At 42.1% G+C, this 22,364-nt stretch overlaps 6 protein-coding genes across 6 annotated transcripts; 2 read left to right on the top strand and 4 right to left on the bottom strand.

Moving 5' to 3' along the window:
* Positions 1 to 5,338: 5,338 nt before the first annotated feature.
* BDW74DRAFT_167060 (putative dynamin GTPase) lies at positions 5,339 to 7,620 on the bottom strand (the record flags this gene model as incomplete). The annotated part of the gene is made up of 12 exons (XM_073726648.1): positions 5,339 to 5,434; positions 5,468 to 5,494; positions 5,613 to 5,678; positions 5,823 to 6,128; positions 6,187 to 6,217; positions 6,251 to 6,477; positions 6,634 to 6,676; positions 6,710 to 6,915; positions 6,961 to 7,106; positions 7,170 to 7,224; positions 7,294 to 7,436; positions 7,584 to 7,620. The coding sequence occupies 12 exons, from the start codon at positions 7,618 to 7,620 to the stop codon at positions 5,339 to 5,341; spliced, it is 1,383 nt and encodes a 460-aa protein (XP_073585768.1).
* Positions 7,621 to 10,774: 3,154 nt separating this feature from the next.
* Positions 10,775 to 12,131, top strand: BDW74DRAFT_167061 (uncharacterized protein; the record flags this gene model as incomplete). The annotated part of the gene is made up of 2 exons (XM_073726649.1): positions 10,775 to 10,807; positions 11,367 to 12,131. 2 exons carry the CDS (start codon positions 10,775 to 10,777, stop codon positions 12,129 to 12,131), a joined length of 798 nt encoding a protein of 265 aa, XP_073585769.1.
* Positions 12,132 to 13,798: 1,667 nt separating this feature from the next.
* On the bottom strand, positions 13,799 to 14,320 carry BDW74DRAFT_176644 (uncharacterized protein; the record flags this gene model as incomplete). Its single annotated transcript, XM_073728676.1, has 1 exon — positions 13,799 to 14,320. The coding sequence occupies one exon, from the start codon at positions 14,318 to 14,320 to the stop codon at positions 13,799 to 13,801; it is 522 nt and encodes a 173-aa protein (XP_073585770.1).
* Positions 14,321 to 15,440: 1,120 nt separating this feature from the next.
* On the top strand, positions 15,441 to 15,815 carry BDW74DRAFT_176645 (uncharacterized protein; the record flags this gene model as incomplete). The annotated part of the gene is made up of 1 exon (XM_073728677.1): positions 15,441 to 15,815. One exon carries the CDS (start codon positions 15,441 to 15,443, stop codon positions 15,813 to 15,815), a length of 375 nt encoding a protein of 124 aa, XP_073585771.1.
* Positions 15,816 to 17,060: 1,245 nt separating this feature from the next.
* BDW74DRAFT_176646 (putative aquaglyceroporin) lies at positions 17,061 to 18,905 on the bottom strand (the record flags this gene model as incomplete). The annotated part of the gene is made up of 1 exon (XM_073728678.1): positions 17,061 to 18,905. The coding sequence occupies one exon, from the start codon at positions 18,903 to 18,905 to the stop codon at positions 17,061 to 17,063; it is 1,845 nt and encodes a 614-aa protein (XP_073585772.1).
* Positions 18,906 to 20,569: 1,664 nt separating this feature from the next.
* Positions 20,570 to 22,183, bottom strand: BDW74DRAFT_176647 (terpene synthase family protein; the record flags this gene model as incomplete). The annotated part of the gene is made up of 8 exons (XM_073728679.1): positions 20,570 to 20,657; positions 20,741 to 20,958; positions 21,004 to 21,016; positions 21,110 to 21,199; positions 21,339 to 21,438; positions 21,509 to 21,737; positions 21,821 to 21,944; positions 22,014 to 22,183. The coding sequence occupies 8 exons, from the start codon at positions 22,181 to 22,183 to the stop codon at positions 20,570 to 20,572; spliced, it is 1,032 nt and encodes a 343-aa protein (XP_073585773.1).
* Between the last annotated feature and the right edge of the window lie 181 nt (positions 22,184 to 22,364).

Raw genomic sequence — 22,364 nt, forward strand, 5'->3', positions numbered from 1 at the left:
AATATTTAACTAGGAAAGTAAAGGTATAAACTATTACTATTTAAAATTTAATTTAAGATAAGGAACTAGATCCTTTTCAGGAACCTATTATTAAGGTTTAAAATATAAAAAGTTAAAGAAAACACTATATTTATAATAATTCTTTTAATTTTAAGACTAAATTAGAAGTAGATTTAAAGTTTAATAATTATAATATAGTAAATATTTAGTTTAACCTTAAGTAAAACTAGGTCCTACCTTATTACCTTATTTAAAATACTTATATTATTAAGAATATTTACTTTAAGCAAGCATTAGATTATTTAATAAAGTTAGTTTAAGTATTACAATTTAAAAATAACTAAATTAAGGACTAAATTATAAGCTTAAAGGCTAAGATACCTGGGCTTAAGAGTTAATTTATATAAAAAAATAAATTACTCCTGTTTAAGAACTAAATATATATATTATTAAATTAAATACTAAAAACTAAGATTATTTAAGCTTATTATAATAACCCTGTTACAGGATATTTTATAGCTAAATAAACTAAAATACTAGTTAAATAAAAGTTTTTTTTAAAGCAGGATAAAATTAATAATTAAGTCCTATACTTATTCCTGCCCTAATTACTAACATACTATTACGCCATAACACTGTTTATATAGAAATTTTTAACCCTTACCAAGACTAACACGCCCTTTTACATAAATTAGTATAAATTTTATTACCAGACTACTGCTAATAATATATTAAAAAAAGTATGTTAATATAATCTTTATAATTATAAACTATTATTTTAAATGGTCCTAATTTATTCCTATTTTTACCTTCATTCAAGCACATGAACTTGCTAAAGTGTTCTACTAATAATAAGTTTTAAAATGGGGTTAACCTAGAGGTATTATATTAGATTAAGATTCCTTATTTACTAGTAAATACTAGGGAAAACTATAGTTTTATTACTAAACTAAAATTTATTTATTAACAGCATTCCACCCCTAAACCAATAGCTAAACCAAGCAAATAAATTAGGTCTTAAAATAATATTTATAATATTTTTATACTAAAAACTAACTTATCTAGCTAAATTTATTAAGTACGGCATAATTTACATGTAATAATGCCTGGAATAGCACTATTAGCATGTTATTTAATTAGGTGGTTATTAATTAAGACCCTGAACTTATTATACAGCTCGCGGACAAGCCTTGGCGGACAGAGGTACTAGTAGTATTAACAAGAATTAATAAATTAAATAAAATTTATTGCAAGTGTGACAAAGAATAGGAAAAGAATATAAAATAATACTAGGAATATTATAATTAATATTAACAAAATATAAATTTTATACTAAAATAATAAGTTAAGCTTAATACTAAAAATTTAAGGCTTAAAGTTCCTGCTAAGCTTAAGCTAAAATTTATTAAACTATTCTTAATAAAATTAGAATAAATGCTTACCGCCTATATTTACTAGAAAAATATAATTAAATTTATAATATTTTTTATGTTTCCATGCTCGAGCCATGGCAAGGCCGAAATAATACCAACGTGATACCAGAACTTAAAGAAGACAAAGAATAGGAAATTAATAATATTATAGCATAATATATTATTAAGAATAAAGATTTATACTTAGTAAAGTGGAAAGATTAGTTTTTTAAGTATAATTAATAAGTACTAATTAAGGATATTAATACTCTAAATTTAATATAAAAATATAAAAAGAAACGCTAAAGGGAAAATTATTTTAAAGAAATAGTAAAATAAAATTATGCATGCCATGAAAGACCTTGCTAAAATAATACTAAAAAACTACTATCTTAGCTATAAAATTAAAAATTTTTATAATTTATAATAAGCCTAACGCATTTACAAGCCCCTATAAAAGGAAAAGCACTAAAAAAAAAGTAAAAAAATATTATTTACTAAAGGGGATAAACCTTAAATAAAGCCAGGAAGCCACCATAGTAACTATATAATAATATAAAAAACTTTTTAAAATAATAAAGCAAGCTTGCTAAAAGGCAGCTAAAAGCAGAATAAATCTTAAGCTTTTAAAAAGCAAGAATAAAGGGTATCACCGCCGTGTACTAAATATATATAAAACCTAAAGTAAAAATAACTAAAAGGCCTGAAATAAAGCCTAAATATCCTAAATAAAAATAAGAAATAAGACCTTTATTTTTTTAATATAAACTATAATGTCCTCCTTAAAATAAAAGTTATAAATTATCTTAATAACCTTAGTAAAAAAGCGCCCTTTTACCATAATTTACTAGGTAAAACTGCTATTACCTTTAATAAAATAAAAATAAATATTAATAATATAAGCAGTATTCTCCTTCTTAAAGGCTAAGTAATTTAAAGCCAGAATATAATAAAAAAAGGCATAATATAATAAAGTTTTTTTATAATATTATATAATATTTTTACTAAGATCCTTCTTAATCTTTATTATTAAATTAAACTTTTTTTATATGCCTTTTTAGTAAATTTAAAGGCTTTAAGGAGGTAAAACATTGCTTAATAAATACTAAGTAATAACTTATTATTTTAAGTTATCTTATTCTTCTTAGCCTCTTTACCATTAGTTCGGGGCCAAAACCCGTGATACCAGGTTAAGAGGCTGGCCAGATTAGTAGTATTACTTATTATTATTAATTTAGTCTAAGACCTTGTATATTAGTACCTAAATAATATAAAATAAGGGGGGTACTTACTAGCTCACAGGTATTATTTCTTTTGTAACACTAGTGGCATAAGATAAAAAAAACTATATTTATAATATAATTAATTAAAAAGGGTTTAAAGGCGTTTTTAGGGTTTATTACTACTAAAGCAGTATAAAAATAATAAAGGCACTAGTAAACTTTTAAAATAATTAAAGTCTTAATAACATCTTTCTTATGCTTTAGGGCCATAATAATAGTAAAATAAAAAAAAATTAATAATAAAATTAAGATAAAAATACTTGTGAAGTAAATGGAAACAGGATATATTTATTTTAAAGAAAATATAAAAAAGAAAAGAAGAGGGGTTAAAAAAAAGAAATTATTATTTTATATTTAGCTACCTGCATAGAAACCATTACTATAATAATAATTCTTAAACCTAAATATAACCTAATTAAGATAATAATAATCCTTGGCCGGATTACATTTAAATTATCCCTTTATGTTACTTATGGTTAAAATAATAACGCATAATACTATTTAAATAATCTTAATATAAAACTTAAATACTAACAAGATAACACCAGATAAATCCCCTGTAAATAAAAGTTATTATAAATATCTTAATTTTAAGTATTAAACTATAAAGTGCTAAAAAAAAAGTAAAATAAAGTTATTAAGAAATATAAAAGAACTTAATACAGAATCTTTAATATTATTTATAAATTAAGGTTAATCTTTTTAAAAGCAGGCAGAATTATTAGCCTTAGGTAATAAAGGAGGTTTAATAATATAAAAAAAATAAAACATGGTAATATTATAACTAATTCTCCTTATATATTTAAGGCCAACCCTTAGCGTAGCTTAGTTAGCCAAGAGTTAGTCTTTGTAATATGCGACCTAGAGATTAACCACTGTTCCACCCCCTTTTCCTTAGTGTTCTGCTTCGTACCTGGCTCTATATCCTAGGCCGTTACAATAAATAAGCTTTGCGAAAGTTAGGCTAAAACCTTTTAAATTAGCATGATAAATATTAAAGCCATTATCACAGGCAAGGAACCACTAAACTAGTGTAATAAATTTACAGGAGTATTCTTAAAAAAGAAATCTTAATAATTCCTACCTTACCGCGAAGGTATGGACTTAAAAATTAAGCTAGAAAAGGGTAAGGAGCCACTATTTAGGCCTTTATATTATTATTTTTATAGAAAATAGCAGGAACTACCTAAGACTACTAATATTTCTATAAAAGTTAATATCAATATAAATCCTGAGAATATACCAGCAATAGGTATTAATAGTTATATAGATTTTAATATTATACAGGGCTAACTTAAGATACCTATTAATAAACTAAATAAAATTTAGCCCAGGTATAATATATTTACCCTGGTAGTGCTAAAGGTTATGTAAATATCTTTATATAGCTTTAGGTGCAAGTTAAGTATATATTAAAAAGCACCAGTTTTTATATAAAGTTAGTAAGTAGGTTATATATATATAATTACCTGTACCTTTTAACAAGTAACCCCTTGCTTTAAAAATAAGTAGTAAGTATTTTTTATTTATAACTTTTTATAACAAGATTAACCTGTTCCTGGTCTAAAACTAAATTAATTAATAATATTTTATGAAGTAACCCAAACTCTAAATAAATATATTTTAATATATAAGCGGAAACTTAAAGATTTTTAAATTAAGTTTTTTTAATATATTAATATTCTTAAGGCTAACCTGGTATATTAAGACCTTAATATACGTATAAAGATTTAATCTAATATTTAAAAAGGTATATTATTTAATACCCCAGCTCTTAAAGCGGGCCTTAATTATATAATTAGTAATTTAGATATTATACTTATACCTAATATATAAAGTAATAGTCTTAGTATAAAAATTAATTAAGTAAAGCTTTATAATTTCTTGCTTATATAAATTAAGATTAATTAAAAGTTAACCATTTTTAAAAGCCTTAAAAAAATAAGAAATAACTTACTTAGTAAGGGAAAGAAATCTTTTTTAGGGATGAAAAAAAGTAGTTTGTAAAGTGGTATTTTATAATTATAAAATTTGGAGTTTTTTCCCGAGTGTCCGTATAGGCCTCCGTAAGAAACATGAAAAAGGCAATATATGATATGTTTTTCGCCGGCGGCGGTTCGACTTCCTGTTCCAGATGCCGCCGCTTTTATAAGGGGCTTATATAATACAATACCAGCACTTCACTTCAATCGAACCTACATACGACTCGTCATCTCCTCTGCCGGAAAGATTTGATTGTTGTCACTTGCCTTATTCAAGGATCCTCGCGATATATATGCTCAGTATCTTCAAGTTGTTGGAATATCACAGAATTATTACCAAGAAAATATCATTCATTTCTCCTGGAATTGCCGACGGATCTATTCGAGTTAATGGAGAGAGCATTTGGGAGGCAAAACAGTCTAAAGATCAGCAAAGTATTTAAAGCAAACTAATAATGAATTACTGGGTAACAAATAAATATTTACTGCCTGTAGAAGGTCGAAGGCTAAATAAATCCAGCATGATATAAAGCTCCAAGCCTGGTATAATAACATAAAACACAAGTAGTAAATAACACATATCCTAGGCTCCCACATTCGCGAAAAGGGAAGGAAAAACTTTAACAGAAAAAACCTTGCCCGGAGCCAACTCTTGCCTTAGTTAGATACTTAAATTGTCAAGACTTCTTTCTAAAATTTGCTGTAGATGGCGGGCTTCGTCCCGGCGAAAGCTAACACGCGGAGATTCCGCCGCCATCTAAAGCAAGTCATTGTCCTTGTATTTACTCACTAAAACAGGTTTAAAAACGGCTGGGAGCTTTGTAATAATATGTTATTTAATAACCTGTTAACAAGTATTATCCATAAATGTCTTCATGGTAACCTGATAAAAACATCATTAGAGAGAGCAGCCTAATTAAAATGGGTGGATGGACTTTGTAATATGCACTTAGATTATTCTGGGCTTCGCAGCAGGCCTGCTTTGTCATGTCTATAATTACCTGCTACTAAAGTAAAGATACAAGCTTGTCTATACTCTTGGTTAAATTATTTATATGGAACTTGCCGTTCCAGTCTGTCTGTATGGCGTTGTGCAGTAAATCCTGAATTTAGCGCTTTGACTAATTATTTCGGGCCTTCTAGACATTGTCCGTGTAGTAATAATTATATATAATTGGTTGTCGCGCTTCATCCTCGAGCAGACGGCCTAATTTATTAATCGCGCGCTGGGTATCCCCCTGAACAGATTTAGAAACGCAGTTTTGCACACTTTGGCAGACTTTGGCGTCCTTAATCACGAATTCCAATGCGGCCTGTAGGAAGCTCGAAACCAAGGCTGCGACTGCATTAAGATGGTCGCGAGCTATCTTGCCCCAGCGGATGGACTGCGAATGGAAAAGTTCCGCAAGCAGGGAGTGGTTATAATTTCCTGGTAGTTCCCTGCCGCGCGTCTGTTAATATACCTACAAGTATTAGTAACGCAAAAAAGTCATTGGGTTTTGCACTCACTTGCTTAATCCACGCAGTCATTTCTTCCTTACTAACAAGGATCTGGCCCTAATTATTAAGAGACAACTCCATACCGTCTAAAGACGTGGATTCATTATATTTATTACAGATAATTTTGCGCGTCTGACCGTGATCCCTCATGTAATTCGCGAACTTCTCATTCTCTTGGTGAATAAGAGCACGTAGGCGGTTAGCAAGAGTCTTTACTTTAGCATTAAAAAAGCTTGCGTCACGCCTATTATAATCACCATCCACACCAGCTCGCACCAAAGCTTGGAAGTCAGCGCTAATCTGCGTGAGATATACTCAGATTTAAATAGGGGTATTTTATTCCATTCCAAGAGCAGCAAGTTCCTGGCTATTCTAGTTAAGAAGCTAACATAGCTCCCCCTGTACCATTAGTAATTCTTATTTAATGTGATTGTCAAGAAGGTCTTAAAGAAACACCCGCAGGTTCTTAATCCTAATACAGGCGGGGTTAAGCCCAAGACTCTTCCAAGGCTTTATAGCAAAGAAAAGCTACTCTAAACATCTTCTAGCGGCCGGAGAGAAGTCCTGCTGCAATTCAGCTGGCGCAGGGTTCTTAAGAAGAAAAAACCCCAGGTTAAGCTTGGTACAATCCAAATTCTTCGCCAGGCGAGCAACTCGCTGCTCGGTTCCGGTATTAATAAAGTCCGGCTTCGTGATGATTCCAACAGTCCTCACGCCATCCTTGTCATAGCAACGCGCCTGTTGGATAATACCTTAAGTATCAACATCGCTACTCGCTGGGACAACAGCAAGAACAATGGTCCGGGAGCTTTCAAGGTACCTGTCCACCAGGTCACTGACCATCTGCACGTCGCGCTCGTCTTCAGAAACCAATATTAACCCGGGTAAATTAATAATTATTAGATGGAGCCCGGTATCTCCTACCAGTTCTAATTGTAAAACATTAGCAGTAAACACAGGAGAGTCCACTTAATCTTCTAAATTTTAAACACCCATTACCTGCCCTGCTGCTTCAATAATCCCTGGAAGCTCGGAGAAGTGGCCAAACTCTATTTAAAAAGCGGCCAAGCGTCGTTTCTCCTTATTATCTTGTGATTAATGAGCAATGATTGTCACCGTTAAACAATTCGCATGCGGGTTATGTCTCAGGACAATTTCCGTGGCAAACCTGGTACATAATCCATCCTGTCTGGGAAAAGGGATGCCGCTAATGCCTTCCAGGACGGAACTTTTCCCCGCGGACTGGTCGCCACATACAACTAGCTGGGGCAGTGTAACATGATCGCCAACCCCGTTGGCACGGACATAGTTGATTTAGTTAAGGCGCTGAGATGTCCTAGTGGATTAGAGGCCAAGTTTATCTCTAACTTAGCGGAAGTTAATCCCTGTTCATTATTCTTTCAAACCCCCGGAATCCTTAGATGTTAGGGTTAGGGATTTCATGGCTAGCTGGTCGCGAAGGGATAATTGCTTTATGCTGATTTATTACTTCTTCTTCTGGTTTTGGGAATGGAGTTTAGGGACATATAATAAAGAGTAAACCGGACTTTTTATAATTTATAATTAATTCCCGCCGCTTTGGATACGGACCTGGCCCAATCCCCGAAAATGTCTCAAGCAACTCAACCAAATTAACTGTGTAACAGCCGGGACTAACAATAACGCCGGAAGTAGCAGCTGACTGACTGCTCGTGGTGTTTAGCTGCTGCCTTTATACCCTTGGTTTGGCCTGGTTAGTTTAAGGAACGCCATCCCTTGCCGCACCTGAATGGCCGTTTGCAAGGAGCTATATCCCTTGCGGTTTGTAGTCAGACGTATCCGATTTCCCGCACTCCTTTTTGCAAGGGCAGCCCGGATGCAGCAGGTTGTCTCGTCAAGATATACTGGCTCTAGGAGCCAACAATTCTGCATCTTATCCGTGCCTTCCAGCGCACCCACCGCCTTCGTCTTTTAACTTACTAGCACGCTCTCTTAAACCCTTTTATAATGCCTTAATAAATAATAAAAACACCTCTTGCGCTCATCCAATCACGGTAGTAATGGCGATTGATGTAGTCCACCAGTTCAGCCAGGAGCTTTACGAACCCCCCCTAGCATATCTATGCAGGGATAGTACGGTCGGTTCAGAAAGACCTTCAAATTTAATGGTTGGATAACACATCGTGGAGGGACATTATTAAGACGGCTTTTTTCAAGGCGTATAGATACATAATCTTTAACCTTTTTAAAAGTAAATTAGGGCTTTGGAATAGTTTGATAAGCAGGTATTAATTACCTAAAAGTCCACCTTTATAAAATTGTATTAGCTAATTAAAAATAATATTACTGCTGGCAAGGTCCTGGATAATATCTGGCAGTAAAATAACCCATGTTTAAATCATATCTTAAGCAAGTTACAGGAAGCTTAGCAGTAGCATATCTAGCTCTAACTTTACAGGGAAAGGAAGCTGTATAATAAACTTGCTAAGTATCTTAGCCTTGGAATTTTATTTAATTTAAGGATTTAATAGGTACTTTATTTTATACTTGTATTAAACTACTAATAAATAATAGGGACCTTTTTAGATTACGTTATAATAAACTTAATAGTATAATAAATCTTATTCTTGCGGATTTTAAGTAAATAACTAAAGTACTTGGTTAATACTAGGTTTATAAAGTGCCAAAGCTTTTATAATAGCCTAAAAAGTACTACCTTATATTAAAGCAGGAAATTAAGGACCTCCTAATTACTTTATTAATAAATAAGGCGAACAGTCAGTGCCCTTTCCTTAGGCATTGTAACCTTATTTCAATTTATTTTAGACACATAAACATAAATTAAAAATATAAAAAGCTTATATAATAATAGCCAGGCAGGCCTAGTATTAAGTAATTATGTTATTACACCCCAGAGCTAATTCCCACAGGCAGCTAAGCCTAACTTTAGAGTTTTTAAAGCTAATAATAACTTAAGTATTATATAAGTATAGGCCTAACTATCTCCTTTCGTAGCTAACTTTTTTTAGCGGGTTTAAATTTAAAAATATTAACATCATACCGGAGGGCATCTCTGACGTAGACCAGAATCTTAGGACTATGCAAGAAAATATCGCAGCTGCCAAAGAAAACATACCGCATGTTATAAACAAACAATTTGTTAACGCCCGGTGGTTAAGCCAAAAGGGCAACTATCACTAGTCTACTAGTACATTTCCTCAGATGTGCCTTGTCTCCCGAAAGCCCATACCGGTTTGCTTTCAGCATATGTCGTGCCGTCTATTAGTATTGTATGAGATTATCGTGAGTTAGTAATTTTGTAAGTAGGCTGGCTTAAAGACACTTCTTTAGGTGTTCAACATCCCATCTTCGGCAGTTAAAGCGCGTCTACCATGTCTGGCACGAGGTGGTTGGTGTGAGTTAGGTCGGGAAGAGTGGGTGATTTGTCTTCAACTCTATGGTTAAGCGACGTCGAGTTGGCCGGTGGCGATTGCAAACCGTATCAACGCCTGTACCGCTTCCATGTTTGGAATCCAGTCTTCATTATCTGAGGGCAATTTTCCGCCCAAGAAGAAGGATATGTTGCCTCGGTGGGTGTTGGTACATTCGTCGTAGCGAGAGGCGAGACCAACCACTCGATAAATCTTGGATGCTACGAATAGTTCAAGGGTTGGGTTTACTCGTCATAAATCGGACTTCAAAGCGGGTGCAAGGAGCAGACCACTAATGTTCTCTATCGGAACCTTTATCCTCATCCCTGGGTGGTGTTATTGTGTAGTACTGGGTGCGGCAAGGGGTATGAACATATCGTTCCAGGCGAGCGCCCTGTGGGCGGGCGTATAAAGAGTTCTTGTTATTTGACAACATTGTTTGCATCCGTAAGTTCGCCAGGTGGCGCAAGTCCCGGAAAAGGAATCAGGTGGCTCTACATCGCACAGGCGGTCTCATTAAATATTCAGGAGGGCGCCCTTCGTGTTTGTGATACAGAGCGGATGGGTAAGTGGCGTTCAAATTTCACCTTGTAAAAGGTATAGGGGAATTTTTTTTGTGTTTGCTGCTCCAAGGGCCTTTTTATCCCTAAAATATCCGTACTTGTTGAAAAGAATCTTTCGAACCATTTAGTACAGTATCTTGGGGTTTTTCTATTGCTGCAGATTGAGGGTGGCTGGCAAAAACCTCTCTTAACGCCATCACTGCTCTTATGCAGATTTATGCGGCGACCCTACATAATGGGTTTCATTAAAGTAGCGAAAGTCCAGGCACAGCAACAATCGCCAAGGTCAAACATACTAACTACATTTGTTCTTCAACTGCGTCAATGCTTTTCACCCCACAGTTGCTACTTTTAGTATTATGGCACTTTCGTCTCCAACTGTTGCTCACTAGGACTCTTCAGTCATGTAGTACAGAATGCAGCTCATCACCCACATGATCCCTTCGAATATCATTTCGCGCTTTATATGGCTCCCATTCTCCGTCTGATATATATGAAGCCGGTTTTATGACTGATTGAAATACTGGTCGGAACTTCTCTTATTTGTCAATTCTCCTCTCAGTGGGAGAGAGTTCGACCACTTACTACCGACATCAAAATCATAAGAATCCTCAATAGTTTGTCATGTCAATGCCAGAGACCAAGCTGCGTTGCCTAGTATGTGGGGCAAATGGTTCCAGATGAGAGAGCTAGTCCATTGTGATTCTAGGCTACCAAGTATGACCGGAAGGGTCCTGGAATGTATGCAAACAAAAGCCCTGGCTTCAAACATATCTATACTATTACTTCCCCTTCCATACCTAAATACTAAGCACCATATTCTACCTTAACTTTGTTAGTCCATCAGAACGCAATCATGCTGAAATGCGAGTGTGGTCGGTTGTTCGCAAACCGTTCCTTTCTCAGGCAACACCGACGAGCGGCGCATAGCTGCCAATGTCCCCATTGCAATAAAAAATTGATGTCTCTTCTGTCTTTAAAGCAGCATATTCTTGCGCTCCATAGAATACGATGCGACTCATGCGATCAACTTTTTCAGAAACGAAAATCTCTCAATCATCATCAAAAGTCAACTGGACATTGTTATTGCCGGGCATGTGATATCCATTTCGATACAGCCCATGCCCTTCAACAGCATAAGACTTCTCCAGGTCACATTAGCGAGTTTCATTGCTGTGATTGTGATCGTGGCTTTGTTAATGAAGCTGCTCTGCAGCAACATCTTCGGGACAAGATCCATACGCCTATCCGAAAGACCAGAAAAGGGCTTTTGTGTGACAAATGTGACCAGGGATTCTCAAGCCAAGCCGCATTGATGCAACACCAAAGGTCGCTGGTCCATCGTCCTCTCAGCAACCTGGAGTGCATAGATTTAAGGTGCCAGAAGAGGTTCAAAAGCCCTTCAGCTCTTTTACATCATCTTGAAAGCGGCACTTGCCCTTCTGGCATGAATAGAGAGAAACTCAATGACATAATCCATCTGCACGATACCAACCATGTGATCTCCGACCAGGCCCAGCCAAGTCGAATTTGCACTTTGGACGAAACTCTCAGTGTATCCTCGGATTATAGCACTCAGTCTCAGGTTATCTATACCCCAAGCAGCACAGCATCTGTTAGCTCGCTTTGCCTGGCGGAAACCAACCCACCCGAAGCCCACATATTTGATCTTAAAACGGTAGACTCCGGAAGGAAATCATGTCTTGACTGCTCGAGAACATTCAAATCCGTGCAATCCCTTATGCAACACCGACAATCTGCCGCCCATACAAGTGCGATATTCAGTTGTCCAACAGCCTTGCTGAACAGGGAACCTGCATTAAAGCAGTCCTTTAGCACGCTTAGTGGGCTTGCGCAACACCTTGAGGCCGGAGCTTGTTTTGGAGGCTATAGCATGCTCCAAGAAGCAGCTAGGTACTTAGAAACATGCCTCCACAACATGGGCTTTAAAAGAAAGATTCTTTTAAATAGTACTATATAGTTCTATTTCTCTGATCGGGAGAAGTATGCGAACTAATGGAAACTTTCAGAAGAAGACTATGTCCACAAAATGCTCGATAACATTCGCGGTTTGATTACTACTCTAACCCTATTCCCAAGCGGTTGAATGGTTATCTGCACTCAGAGCTTGGTATCTGATTCAAAAATGATGATAATGTCTTTGGTGTGCCATTTTATGACTGGACCTATATAGCTCTGCACTCGAATGTGATTGACAGCTCATTTGAAGACACCCCAATCCCCCGCCGAGGAAGATTGACAAGAGGGGAACACCCTCTCCTGCGTAACAAACAGAATTCTTCCTGACTTAGAATAACCCTAAGCATATCCCGCGCAACGGCCGTCGCAGAGGTCGTACCGTGTCCACCTTGATGCGGGGTAAGATGGCTGCACGAAGAACTGCACTTTTTCGGGCATATAGACTAATGTCGCCTGGTCAGAGCAATCTCAGGCGATACATCTAAATCAAGCTCAGCAATAAAATTTCGTTTCTCAGCAGACTCGCCGATTTTCACGACTCAGTCTCGATCTGTCAGAAAATGGGCTATCGAAACCAATTTTCAGAAGCCGTGGAAGTGTGACAGCACGCCCACGGCTGAGCTGATGTTCGTCTGATTCTTTCGCGAGGGAGGATAACCCCTGCAAGGGGTCAATCAAGGCTTCAACGCAGCAGCCTTGCGGCCAGTTAATTCACGAGGCTCCAGATTCCAATAAAATAGGCTCTTGTTGACCGTGAGTCTGTTTGGCTGCAATCAATGGCCGAAGGACTCGCGCTTTCAGCGCGAGACTGGCTGCGTCTGGTTAGTTCACAGCTAACGAATCCGCAATGGCCGTGTCACATTCTCAAATTTCCGGTTCTTGGGAGGTTGGCCATAGTGAAAGCAAACAGTATTCAATAGAATTTCAATCCAATCGAATATAGCGCATCATACAAAAGGACTAAGCCACCTTTCTAAAGATGAAGCACAGAGCGAAGGACATTATATAAATCAGCAAGCGGAACGGAGAAATTCAGCTATTCGCCCCTCTGCATTAAGTGCAGCATCCTTTGTCAACCATGTCTCTTCCGCTGCCTGTTTCATCAAGGCTTCCTGGTCTGCTGCATAGGCGCGCTCTAGTTACTCCGTTCTGATAGTATCATTACTTCCAGTGACAATAACCTGGCGCAGATCCGCTTCGGTCGCTCCGAGCATTATTGCTGTTACCATGGGTTTGAACATATAATAGAGGTCAACACTGCCCGGCCGAGTGCGCCAAACAAATAATATAAATGCGTTGAGCTTATCCTTAGTAAAAGTTTTACTAATATTACAAGAGAAATGGAAAAAGTCGCAAAGGTATTGTTTGTTTGTATTCGTCTTCTTGAGTCAGGAAATCTCATACAATAAAATTTCTTCAAGGAACAAATGAACCAACAAGGATATGTACTCCCCTCGAGTTAGGGCTAAGAAAATAGTACCATACCCGCTTAACTCGACGTCTCCAACACCCGAAACTCCCTCCACGTCCTCCCCGGATTAAACTCCACCATCGCCCGAAAGAATCTTAACCGAAAATAACTCAGGCACTGATCCTTCCTCGCAACCCGACTCGCCCAGCTACTCCCCTGCCCCAGGCCCTCCCCCGGAAGTCCCTGAAACATAACCATCAGCAGCGCGTCGTTAGCATCCACAACATGCGGGAACTCCACGAGGACGCTGGCGAGATTCGGACTTTCTCGCCTGCCGGTGTGGTTGTGAACGCGCGCACAATCACAGGGGCGCTGAAGAGTTTACCTAGTCGTTCGGCTAGAGCGCTGATTATAAACGCCGCGAAGCCCTGGTCGACCGCGCCGCGGGCGACCTTTTTCCAGAATTTGACGGGGTATGTTCCTGGCGTCGCTAATAAATCTTCTTCTTGGATCTGGGTGGTGGATTTTAGAGTGTGAAACGACCGTCTGCAGTTATCGCACATTGTGCTGACGGACAGACAGTTGTCGTCTTTACTCACGACCGCTTCTTTTCTACTCTTATCAGAAGCAGAGGCAGATGTTTCGTTCACACTCCAGCAATAGTCGCACATATGCCCCATCTCTATACAGGCTTTTTTGCTCGGTCCAAACCCGTGCAGGTGCGCTTTTGGCGGAGACTGTTTCCCGGCTTCTATGAGCGCCCAGCAGTGCATGCACATTGTGCTGAAGTCCGTGCAGGGAGGGCGCAGTGCGCTGGGGGGATGCTGCTTTTGCTTTGGCGTTTGGATTTGGATTTGGATTGGGAGCCGGCTTGGGCTTGGGCTTCTAGGGGGTTGAGATGAATAGTGAGCTGTAGTAGCGGGGCCATTGGGTGTACCGTTGGGAGGACATTTTGGTGGTGGGTTATGAAATTGTGGTTGTTGGGTGTGTAGAAGATATACAGTATGGGTGTCGAATAGTTGTTTGAACGCTCAATGTGTAGGAAGGGCAAATGTCGCCATAAATAAAGCAGAAGATAGTTCCTTACATACATCAAGTGGACCACCATCGACGATACCATCTCATTATGCCTTTCTTTCACGACAGCTTTGTCTAGACTATCTGCGAGCCCAAGCTATTTACCCTGCCTTTGCCATGATCGGACGAGTTTTGTTTAGTTTGAATGTGCATCAATTCTATCAAAGGCTTTGATACCATTCTTGAGTTTGACAAAGGCTAGGATAAACATTGAATTCCTTTGATCCTTAACCAGCCCAGGGAGCTGAAACATCGACAGCCCTTCTACATGCTGAGAGATAACTGCCGATTGTTTGAGGAAGTGGTAATGATCCGAGCTAGGTACACCCAGCAATATCATGTACAAAAGTATCTAGAATTAGACACGTTTGTTCACATCTCTCAGACCCGACGATAAAAAGACCCCTCAGCTGAAGCACAAAGACAGGGCCATGGCAACGAAGAGCACAGTCAGTAGGTGAAAGACCTAGTGGTCGTATAGGAAGACTTCCAAGGTTTACTCCCACAAAAGCCATTGACACCAGGACGCAAGTTTGCAAGAGAAGTACAACGAGCTGCTTCTTTGTTCTTCTATTCCACCCATAATGCTACCTGATATATAGCGAGTCCACGTCCAACGCTCAAAAGAACTATACCATCAATTCATCTACACCCTCCAACCAACTCACCCACAATCCGCCATCTGCAATGCTTTCCTCTTCACCATCCATCTGCTCCACCCCTACACCCACCCCCTGCACAACCCTTCAAACCATGTGTCCCACCTGCATCTCAACTTTCTACTCCATCCACACAAAATACCCCAACGTCTCTATTTCCCCCATGCCCCTTTCCACGTATCCCCTCGCCTTCCGCGCAATCCTCCACGAATCATCCGTTCCCTTCGACCACGCACTCCGCGTCGCGCAAGCAATCGAACATACGATCCTCGACGTCTTCGGTGAGCACATGAATGTTCTTTCATTTAGCAGCTTTGAGGACGAGCCTAAAAGAAAGGACCAGAGTGGGCCGGAGTCCGAGGTTTGGGTTAGTGTCCTTGTTGAGTTTCCGGCTGACGATGCGGGGATTGTGGAGGATGTTTTCAAGGGGGTGAGTGATGAGATGAGGAAAGAGGGGTGGGAGGTTCTACTCCCCGGAAAGAACGAGTGTCGCGCGGCGTTTTGGTTGGGTTGGCATTTGGATCCAATGACTCTCTGAGCACGGGGGTGAGGAGGATGAATAAATGAGATAACTTGACGTACCTGAATAAGGTCGTTATGGCCCCGATGCTATATGATATTTGCATTTTGTTGCACTTGCTTGCAGCTGATATGACTTCAGTCGGCGGCACCGCTTTCGCTTTTCATGTTATACCGGTATATATTCTGCGCAATACCCCCGGCGCTTCCTTCTTATCTTCGAGATTGGCTATCACTATAGGTTTTTTTAGCTGCCTTCAAGATAGGTATACGCATATAGTACCTTCAGGTGGATCTATACCTACGCGTTCTTCCATTCCAACCATTTTCGTTTCGACTTGATTTTCAACTCAAGTGAAACAATCCACCATCCATGCCCTCCAAGCTAAAATTCGACTATTGGAAGCTTTCCCTGTTCCTAACAATAATACATCTTCATGCTATAACATACTCTAACAATGCCATAAGGTTGTAGCAGGCAGGCTAGGTCGTTTTAAGTAGTCCATATTAGAATCGGTGTTCTAACCAGTTGCGCACGGTAGGCTGCGCAATAGCCTGGCTCGATCAGGGAGACCATACCTACCTAGGTAGGTAGGTACCTATACTTGTACATAACCGGTTATGCACCAGTAATCCAACTTAACTGCGGGCCAGCGCTACCATACCCTGACAGGGTGAACCTCACATGTTGCCAGGTATAGATTCCAGTCCTATGCAGGCGCCCTGCCAACCTAAGTGGTCCACTTCAAGCAACATCATCATAGTAATGGAGGTGCATTCATGCCTAGGATATAACGTGGATGTATACAGCATCTCCTGCGACGTCCAGTCCACTATGCTATGGTACTTCACAATGTACGGTATCAACGAGACCCAAGCCACATTTCGTGGAGTATACACTACGAAATGGTAATGGAAGTCTGTTATTATGAACTCCAATAGCAAAACTTATGGGGGAAATATATGATGTATCATTCTAGAACCGCTAAAGCTAAACAAACTGAGATAGCACGTGTATAACATCCCAGGGTATATCTAGTGAAACGACCAAGATAACGAAAAGCACACAAAGGAAAGGTCAGGAACAGAGAAAACAAGATAACACCACGCTATGCCCGTATACTCATAACAACACATAATCCCAAACAATAAAATGCAATCCAACCACCTTTCCCTAACCCAAACCTCCACCCAACCCCAACCCCCTCCACAAATCCGCTCAAATCCGCTCAAATCCGCTCCAATCCGCTCCAAGAGAGAGGCATTATTCATTCTGCTCAGCCGCCTTCTCCAAATCCGGAATCTTCTTCCTCCCCATCCCCACGCGTCTCCGCATATTCCGACTCTTGAGAAAAAAGGCCCTTCTCCTCCGTCGAGGCGGATAATTAACGGGACTCTCGCCACCGGTAAAGATAATCAAGTCGTACATAAGTCCGCCAAACAGACCTCCAAAGATATCAGCCACCCAGGGGCCCCAAATCCACCAGACGTGGTACTCAGAGAACAATTGCCCGCCCCAGCCGGCCATTGCTACCACGACGCGAGCGCCGAAGTCTCGGGCTGGATTGAAGCACCCGCCTGTTGTGAAGCCGAGACTCAGCACGAGGACCGTGATCAGGATGCCGATGATGAAGGCTTGCATTCCGGCGCCTGGGGGGGCGTTGCTGTCGTCTCCGAGGGCCATGATTGCGCCGATCAATATGGCGGAGCCGACGAATTCGACGAAGAAGGCGGCGACCGGGTGCACGAAGGACTTGGGGGTGACAACCATCGCTGACTTGGCGTCGGTCATGACTTGTGGGACGCCGTTGTTTGCGGCGAGGGTGACGATTGCGTCGTGGTAGAGGGCGTAGGCGATGCCACTTGCTGTGACGGCGCCGAGGACTTGGGCGAGTGTGTATGTTGCGCATCGGCGGGCTGGGAAGCCACGCCATACCCACATTGAGATTGAGATAGCTGGGTTCAGGTGTCCTCCGGATATACCACCGGAGATGTAAATGGCTATCATGAATGCGAAGCCCCACGAGGGTGCTAGAGACCCAAAGGATCCCGCTTGAGTGGATGACGTATATGTCGACAGGCCAGCGCAGAGACCCAATGTCATGGCGACCGTCATACCCAGCCACTCGGCGAGTTCCTGACGCACATAGTGTCTTACTTTACCCCAGCGGTTGAAGAACTCGCGGTTTCCTTTCGTGCGCTGGCGGGCTTCGGCGCGGCCCTGTTCGTCGGCGTTGTCGGCTGGTCGGGCAGCGGGGGGTTCGGCGGAGGCGGCCTCGCGGTTATCGGGGGCGTTGATGTTCATGCCGGTGTCGTCACCTTTTTTCTTCTGTTTCTGGTTCTGTTTTTGCTCCTTGTCTTCACTTTGCGAACGGCGGCTGATTATGCTGTTGATGTAGCTGCAGCCGCAATCCGGCGAGCAGTGGCCGTCGTCGTCATCGTCGTCTTTATTTTGCCCAGTTCCGCTTCGCACGACGTGTGGCAGAGGCTGCGCGAGACTCCAGTTTGGTTCGTTCTTTTTCTGGGCGTATTGTGGGTTGTGGTTGTAGTACTCGGGGTCAACGTAGTTGCCAGACGGGGTTCCGCCATCTTTGGGTTGTTGACTTTGCTGTGTCTGCTGCGTTTGTTGCGTCTGTTGCTTCTCGATGTCGGGCTCCAAATCCGCTTTCACGCCTTTGTCGTCTTTACCCTCTCCCTGATCGGGATCCGGCTCTCTCCTCCCCCATGGCCCATTCCTGACGACGCGAGGCAATGGCTGCGTTAGACCCCACACCGGTTTATCCTCTTTTTGCCCATATTGCGGGTTATGGGCACGGTATCGCGGGTCAATGTACGCTGAGTTCAACGTTTGCGTCCGTTGTGCGCTGTTTTGTGTTTCATTGCGTGCGAGAGTATTGCTAGACCTGCGGTCGGGGCTGGGATGAAGGGTCGACTCGGTCTGGGTGCCGGATGTGTTTTGGCTGAGCGTGCGGTCAGAGCTGTGGTCTGAAGCGCGGTTGCCATTGCCATTGCCTTGGTTCTGGCCTTGTAACATCCGAAAGGCCGGCCTAGACATATTGTTGTTCTTGGTGCGGTCTTCATAAGGAGAAGATGTGTTCTGTCGCGACATGGCGTCAAGTGAAGTACAATAACGCTTCGAATTGATGAATTCGGCACAAATTCAGCGTGACAGTGGGTTGAGCAGGTTTTTATTCCAGTGCTGTCTTCCAGTTCCTTGGGTGTGGTTGACCGTTTGTGGAGCCTCGCCTGGTATTACATCACCGGCGAGTCACCACGCGAGTTGCCCTCCAGCTGCCATAGGAGATACCTTTTCTCCCTCGTCCACGAAGATCCCCTACTGACGGTACAAGAAAACGCTTTCACATACGCGCGGTGCTGGGTAGCTATGAGCTCGGCTTACTTCATGATCGCTCTTGTGGCGAGGGCAGCTGAGACCCAGCGCCGTGGGTGAAGAATTGTATAGTCGGGGTATTTCCGACATACTGCCAACACTGTTGAAACTGCAGACAGGCCGGGGTCGCGGCCCGGTCGATAGAGGTCGAGTTAAACACCTCCCTGAAGCGTCGTAGTGCTCAGCGGCACCAAGATGCGAGACCCCCATCAATGTCAAACCCTGATTAAGTTCTGCTGATCGCGCCGGACGAGGGAAGAATGACATTATCGCCCCGCTATCCGAGCAAGGGACGACTCAGCTCTTGCGCTGTGCTGGTGGCATCGCGCCCGATTGGCGGCACCGACATCCTTGAGCTGGGAGTGGGTCATGTCAGGCAGGATTCTCCTCGGGATGCCGGGTGGCTTGCCGTCAATTATATGAAGTGCGTTAATCGGGGTGAGTTTTCCGCTGCGTCATTATTTGTCGTCGCCAGTTTGATAAGAAGCTTGAGTTTATATGAAGTTATGAACTGCTATAGTTCAAGCACCGAAAACGCCACAGCCACCGGGCGCCGGGCGGGAACGCAAGCCACAAACCCCGTCGTTCTCTGAGGCCTGGAACGGTCGATGGAGGTGAAGGGCAAAGGATTTGATCCAGAGGAAACTTCTTTGACAAGGAAACAGGCCACAGCAACTGATGTGTCACAATCGCTCCCAAGGCAAGAACGATGCATCCTCAGCATGCAATGACGACATCGAACACCATGTCCATCGACCTAGGGAACAGTAACACCCCACCTATTCAGGGATATGCCGTTGATATTCTAGCATGACCAGTCAAAGGTTAGAATATAGAGACGAACGTCTATCCATGGCTGTCCCTTTTGCGCTACAACACATGTTAGCGGGGGCCAAAATATATTGGTGCCCGCCCCTTCAATACCAGTATCGACCTCACTAAGCCACAACTAATTCAAGATACCTCCAGAGGCCCATAGCTATCCTACACTTTTGAATCAACGAACTGTTAGCTTTTAGACGATGGCTGGACCTGCGACGACAGGTCACTGCAAGTACAAACCCCTCCCTCTGTTCTCGGTGTTATTGACCACCAAAACAATGGTATTCAGGTTCAAATACCTCGTTATTTGACAGGATAATCGACGTACACATGGAATTCAAGTGTTTAGACACGATATCACAGAACCCATTGAGCAACCACATTCTCCCTTTCCGACAGTAGAGATCCAAGCAACCTTGGAAGGCGCAAACAAACAGAATGAAACACAACATTGCAAGAACGTCAAAATGACATGATACACAAGAAGCGGAGAAAGCCATTCATAATACATCAATTTGTCCATCGAGCCTTTGGCACTAACCCCCTAAGGTTGGAGGTGCCTACTTCTCGCGGCATTTTTCGATCTGGAAGTGGAAGACGCCTTCATCGTCAAGCTTCCTATCGTTGAGGTACCGTCCGCCTTCATAGCTGCAAGAAGCAGAACATGTCAGCGCCACTCGCCGTTTTATTTATCGCCCCGTGTCCCGGTGCGGATGAAATACGGTACATACTTCCAGTGAACAAGCGCAGCAACAAGATCTTTACACCCTTTGGCGAACGCTCTAGACACGGGCTGCGAGATGTCGTCGCGCTCTAGGGCACTGGCAGAGGCTTCGAGGGAAGTAATGTGGTTATTAGCGAGTTCGTACGCTTCGTCCACCGCATCCTTGATGGGGACGTCCTTGTTGAGCACGAGGACCGGGATGAGGTTTTCGATTTGCCCGTCGGCCTGGGGAAGTTAGTACGGTGTGCATCTGGACGGTAACAATGGAACATATGAGCTCTTTCTGCAAAGAAATCAAGTCGTTCGCGCTAGGTGGAAGGGTAAGCTGTTCTAGGTATCATAGTGAATGCACGGGCTGGTGTATTTTGGTACTCACATATGCACGAAATACGATGTATCCCTCCACAACGCCTTCATCTGGTCTCCCGCTACATCGGACGAGGTGATGTCGAGACCGGCCACGAACCTAAGTCACGCTCATTAGCCTTTTTCATTGATGGCATACCTGTCAGGCAGTGCCTGCTGGGCTTGGAAAACATGATACTAACGGAATTGTCGCAATCCCCGGATAAACACCCGCATCGCGATCCCTGCGCGCCTAGTACTCCTGCACGGTCGGCTTCTTCCCATCGGCAAAGAGCGCATTGACCGCGCCGACGGAGTCCATATACTCCGTCATTGCGTCGCATAGAACCTTTCGAGTCCCTGGCCGTCGTCAGTATACGTTCTGTTCCATTTCATCGTCCACCCATTTAATGTTAGAAATTGCACCCACCCTCCGAGCAATCCTGTCGTATATGCACCCCAATCTCATCCCACGCCCGTAACGCCTTAACCAGCTGCTCGGGATACGAGTCAAGATCCGGCGCCTCCGCGTTATCCTTATTCTCAGGCAAAAGCTGGTGCGCGATGTACGTGATGCTCACGCGGCGGTTATCGCTCATCCCGTGGGCGGTTTCGTGCCGCAATGTGTCGTGGTCGAAGAGGTCGTCCCAGAGGTAGTACTGCCACACCCACACCCTGTTAGTAGTTGTCAGGTATAATTGTTACAGATAAGGAATGGAGATGGGCGGAAGAGTGTTTATACCCAGGCGAAGAACTTCGCGACCGTGCAGAGCTTGTCATACGATGCATCGGCGCAGATCATGGCTGCGAAGAGCCCGAACTCGCCCTTTTGGAGAGCTTGGCAGGTTGTATCGTTATTGGTCCAGCTAGAACATTACCTGCGAAGTCAGCTGGGGTTGAAACTGATGAGTGAAGCATGTTGGAATGAGGCCTACCGACGAATCCACGGATTCAGAACCTCGTCCCGGCACTTCTTGTACTCTGGGTGCAGCTTCATCTTCTCTTCACCCTCCGGGAGGAGGGCGATGAGGTTTGGGATCTGCATATCCTGACCTTCTAGTGAGGACCAGAGGACGTCGTGGTTGTGGGTTGTTTCGATGGCCATGGTGTGGTGTGGTGCATGTAATCTGCTGGTATAGCCTTATATTGCTTGCTGAGATGGTTGCTTAGATTGATAGATGATTCAAATATCTTAGCATGAATGGTGACTGCTATATACCGTAACCATATCCCCCTTACATAGAGGTCCATTTGATCTTTGCCTTTTACCTGATGGTCTGTGCCAT

Source organism: Aspergillus multicolor (genome assembly GCF_047715735.1).
Source record: "Aspergillus multicolor strain CBS 133.54 unplaced genomic scaffold BDW74scaffold_7, whole genome shotgun sequence".
Lineage (NCBI taxonomy): Eukaryota > Fungi > Ascomycota > Eurotiomycetes > Eurotiales > Aspergillaceae > Aspergillus > Aspergillus multicolor.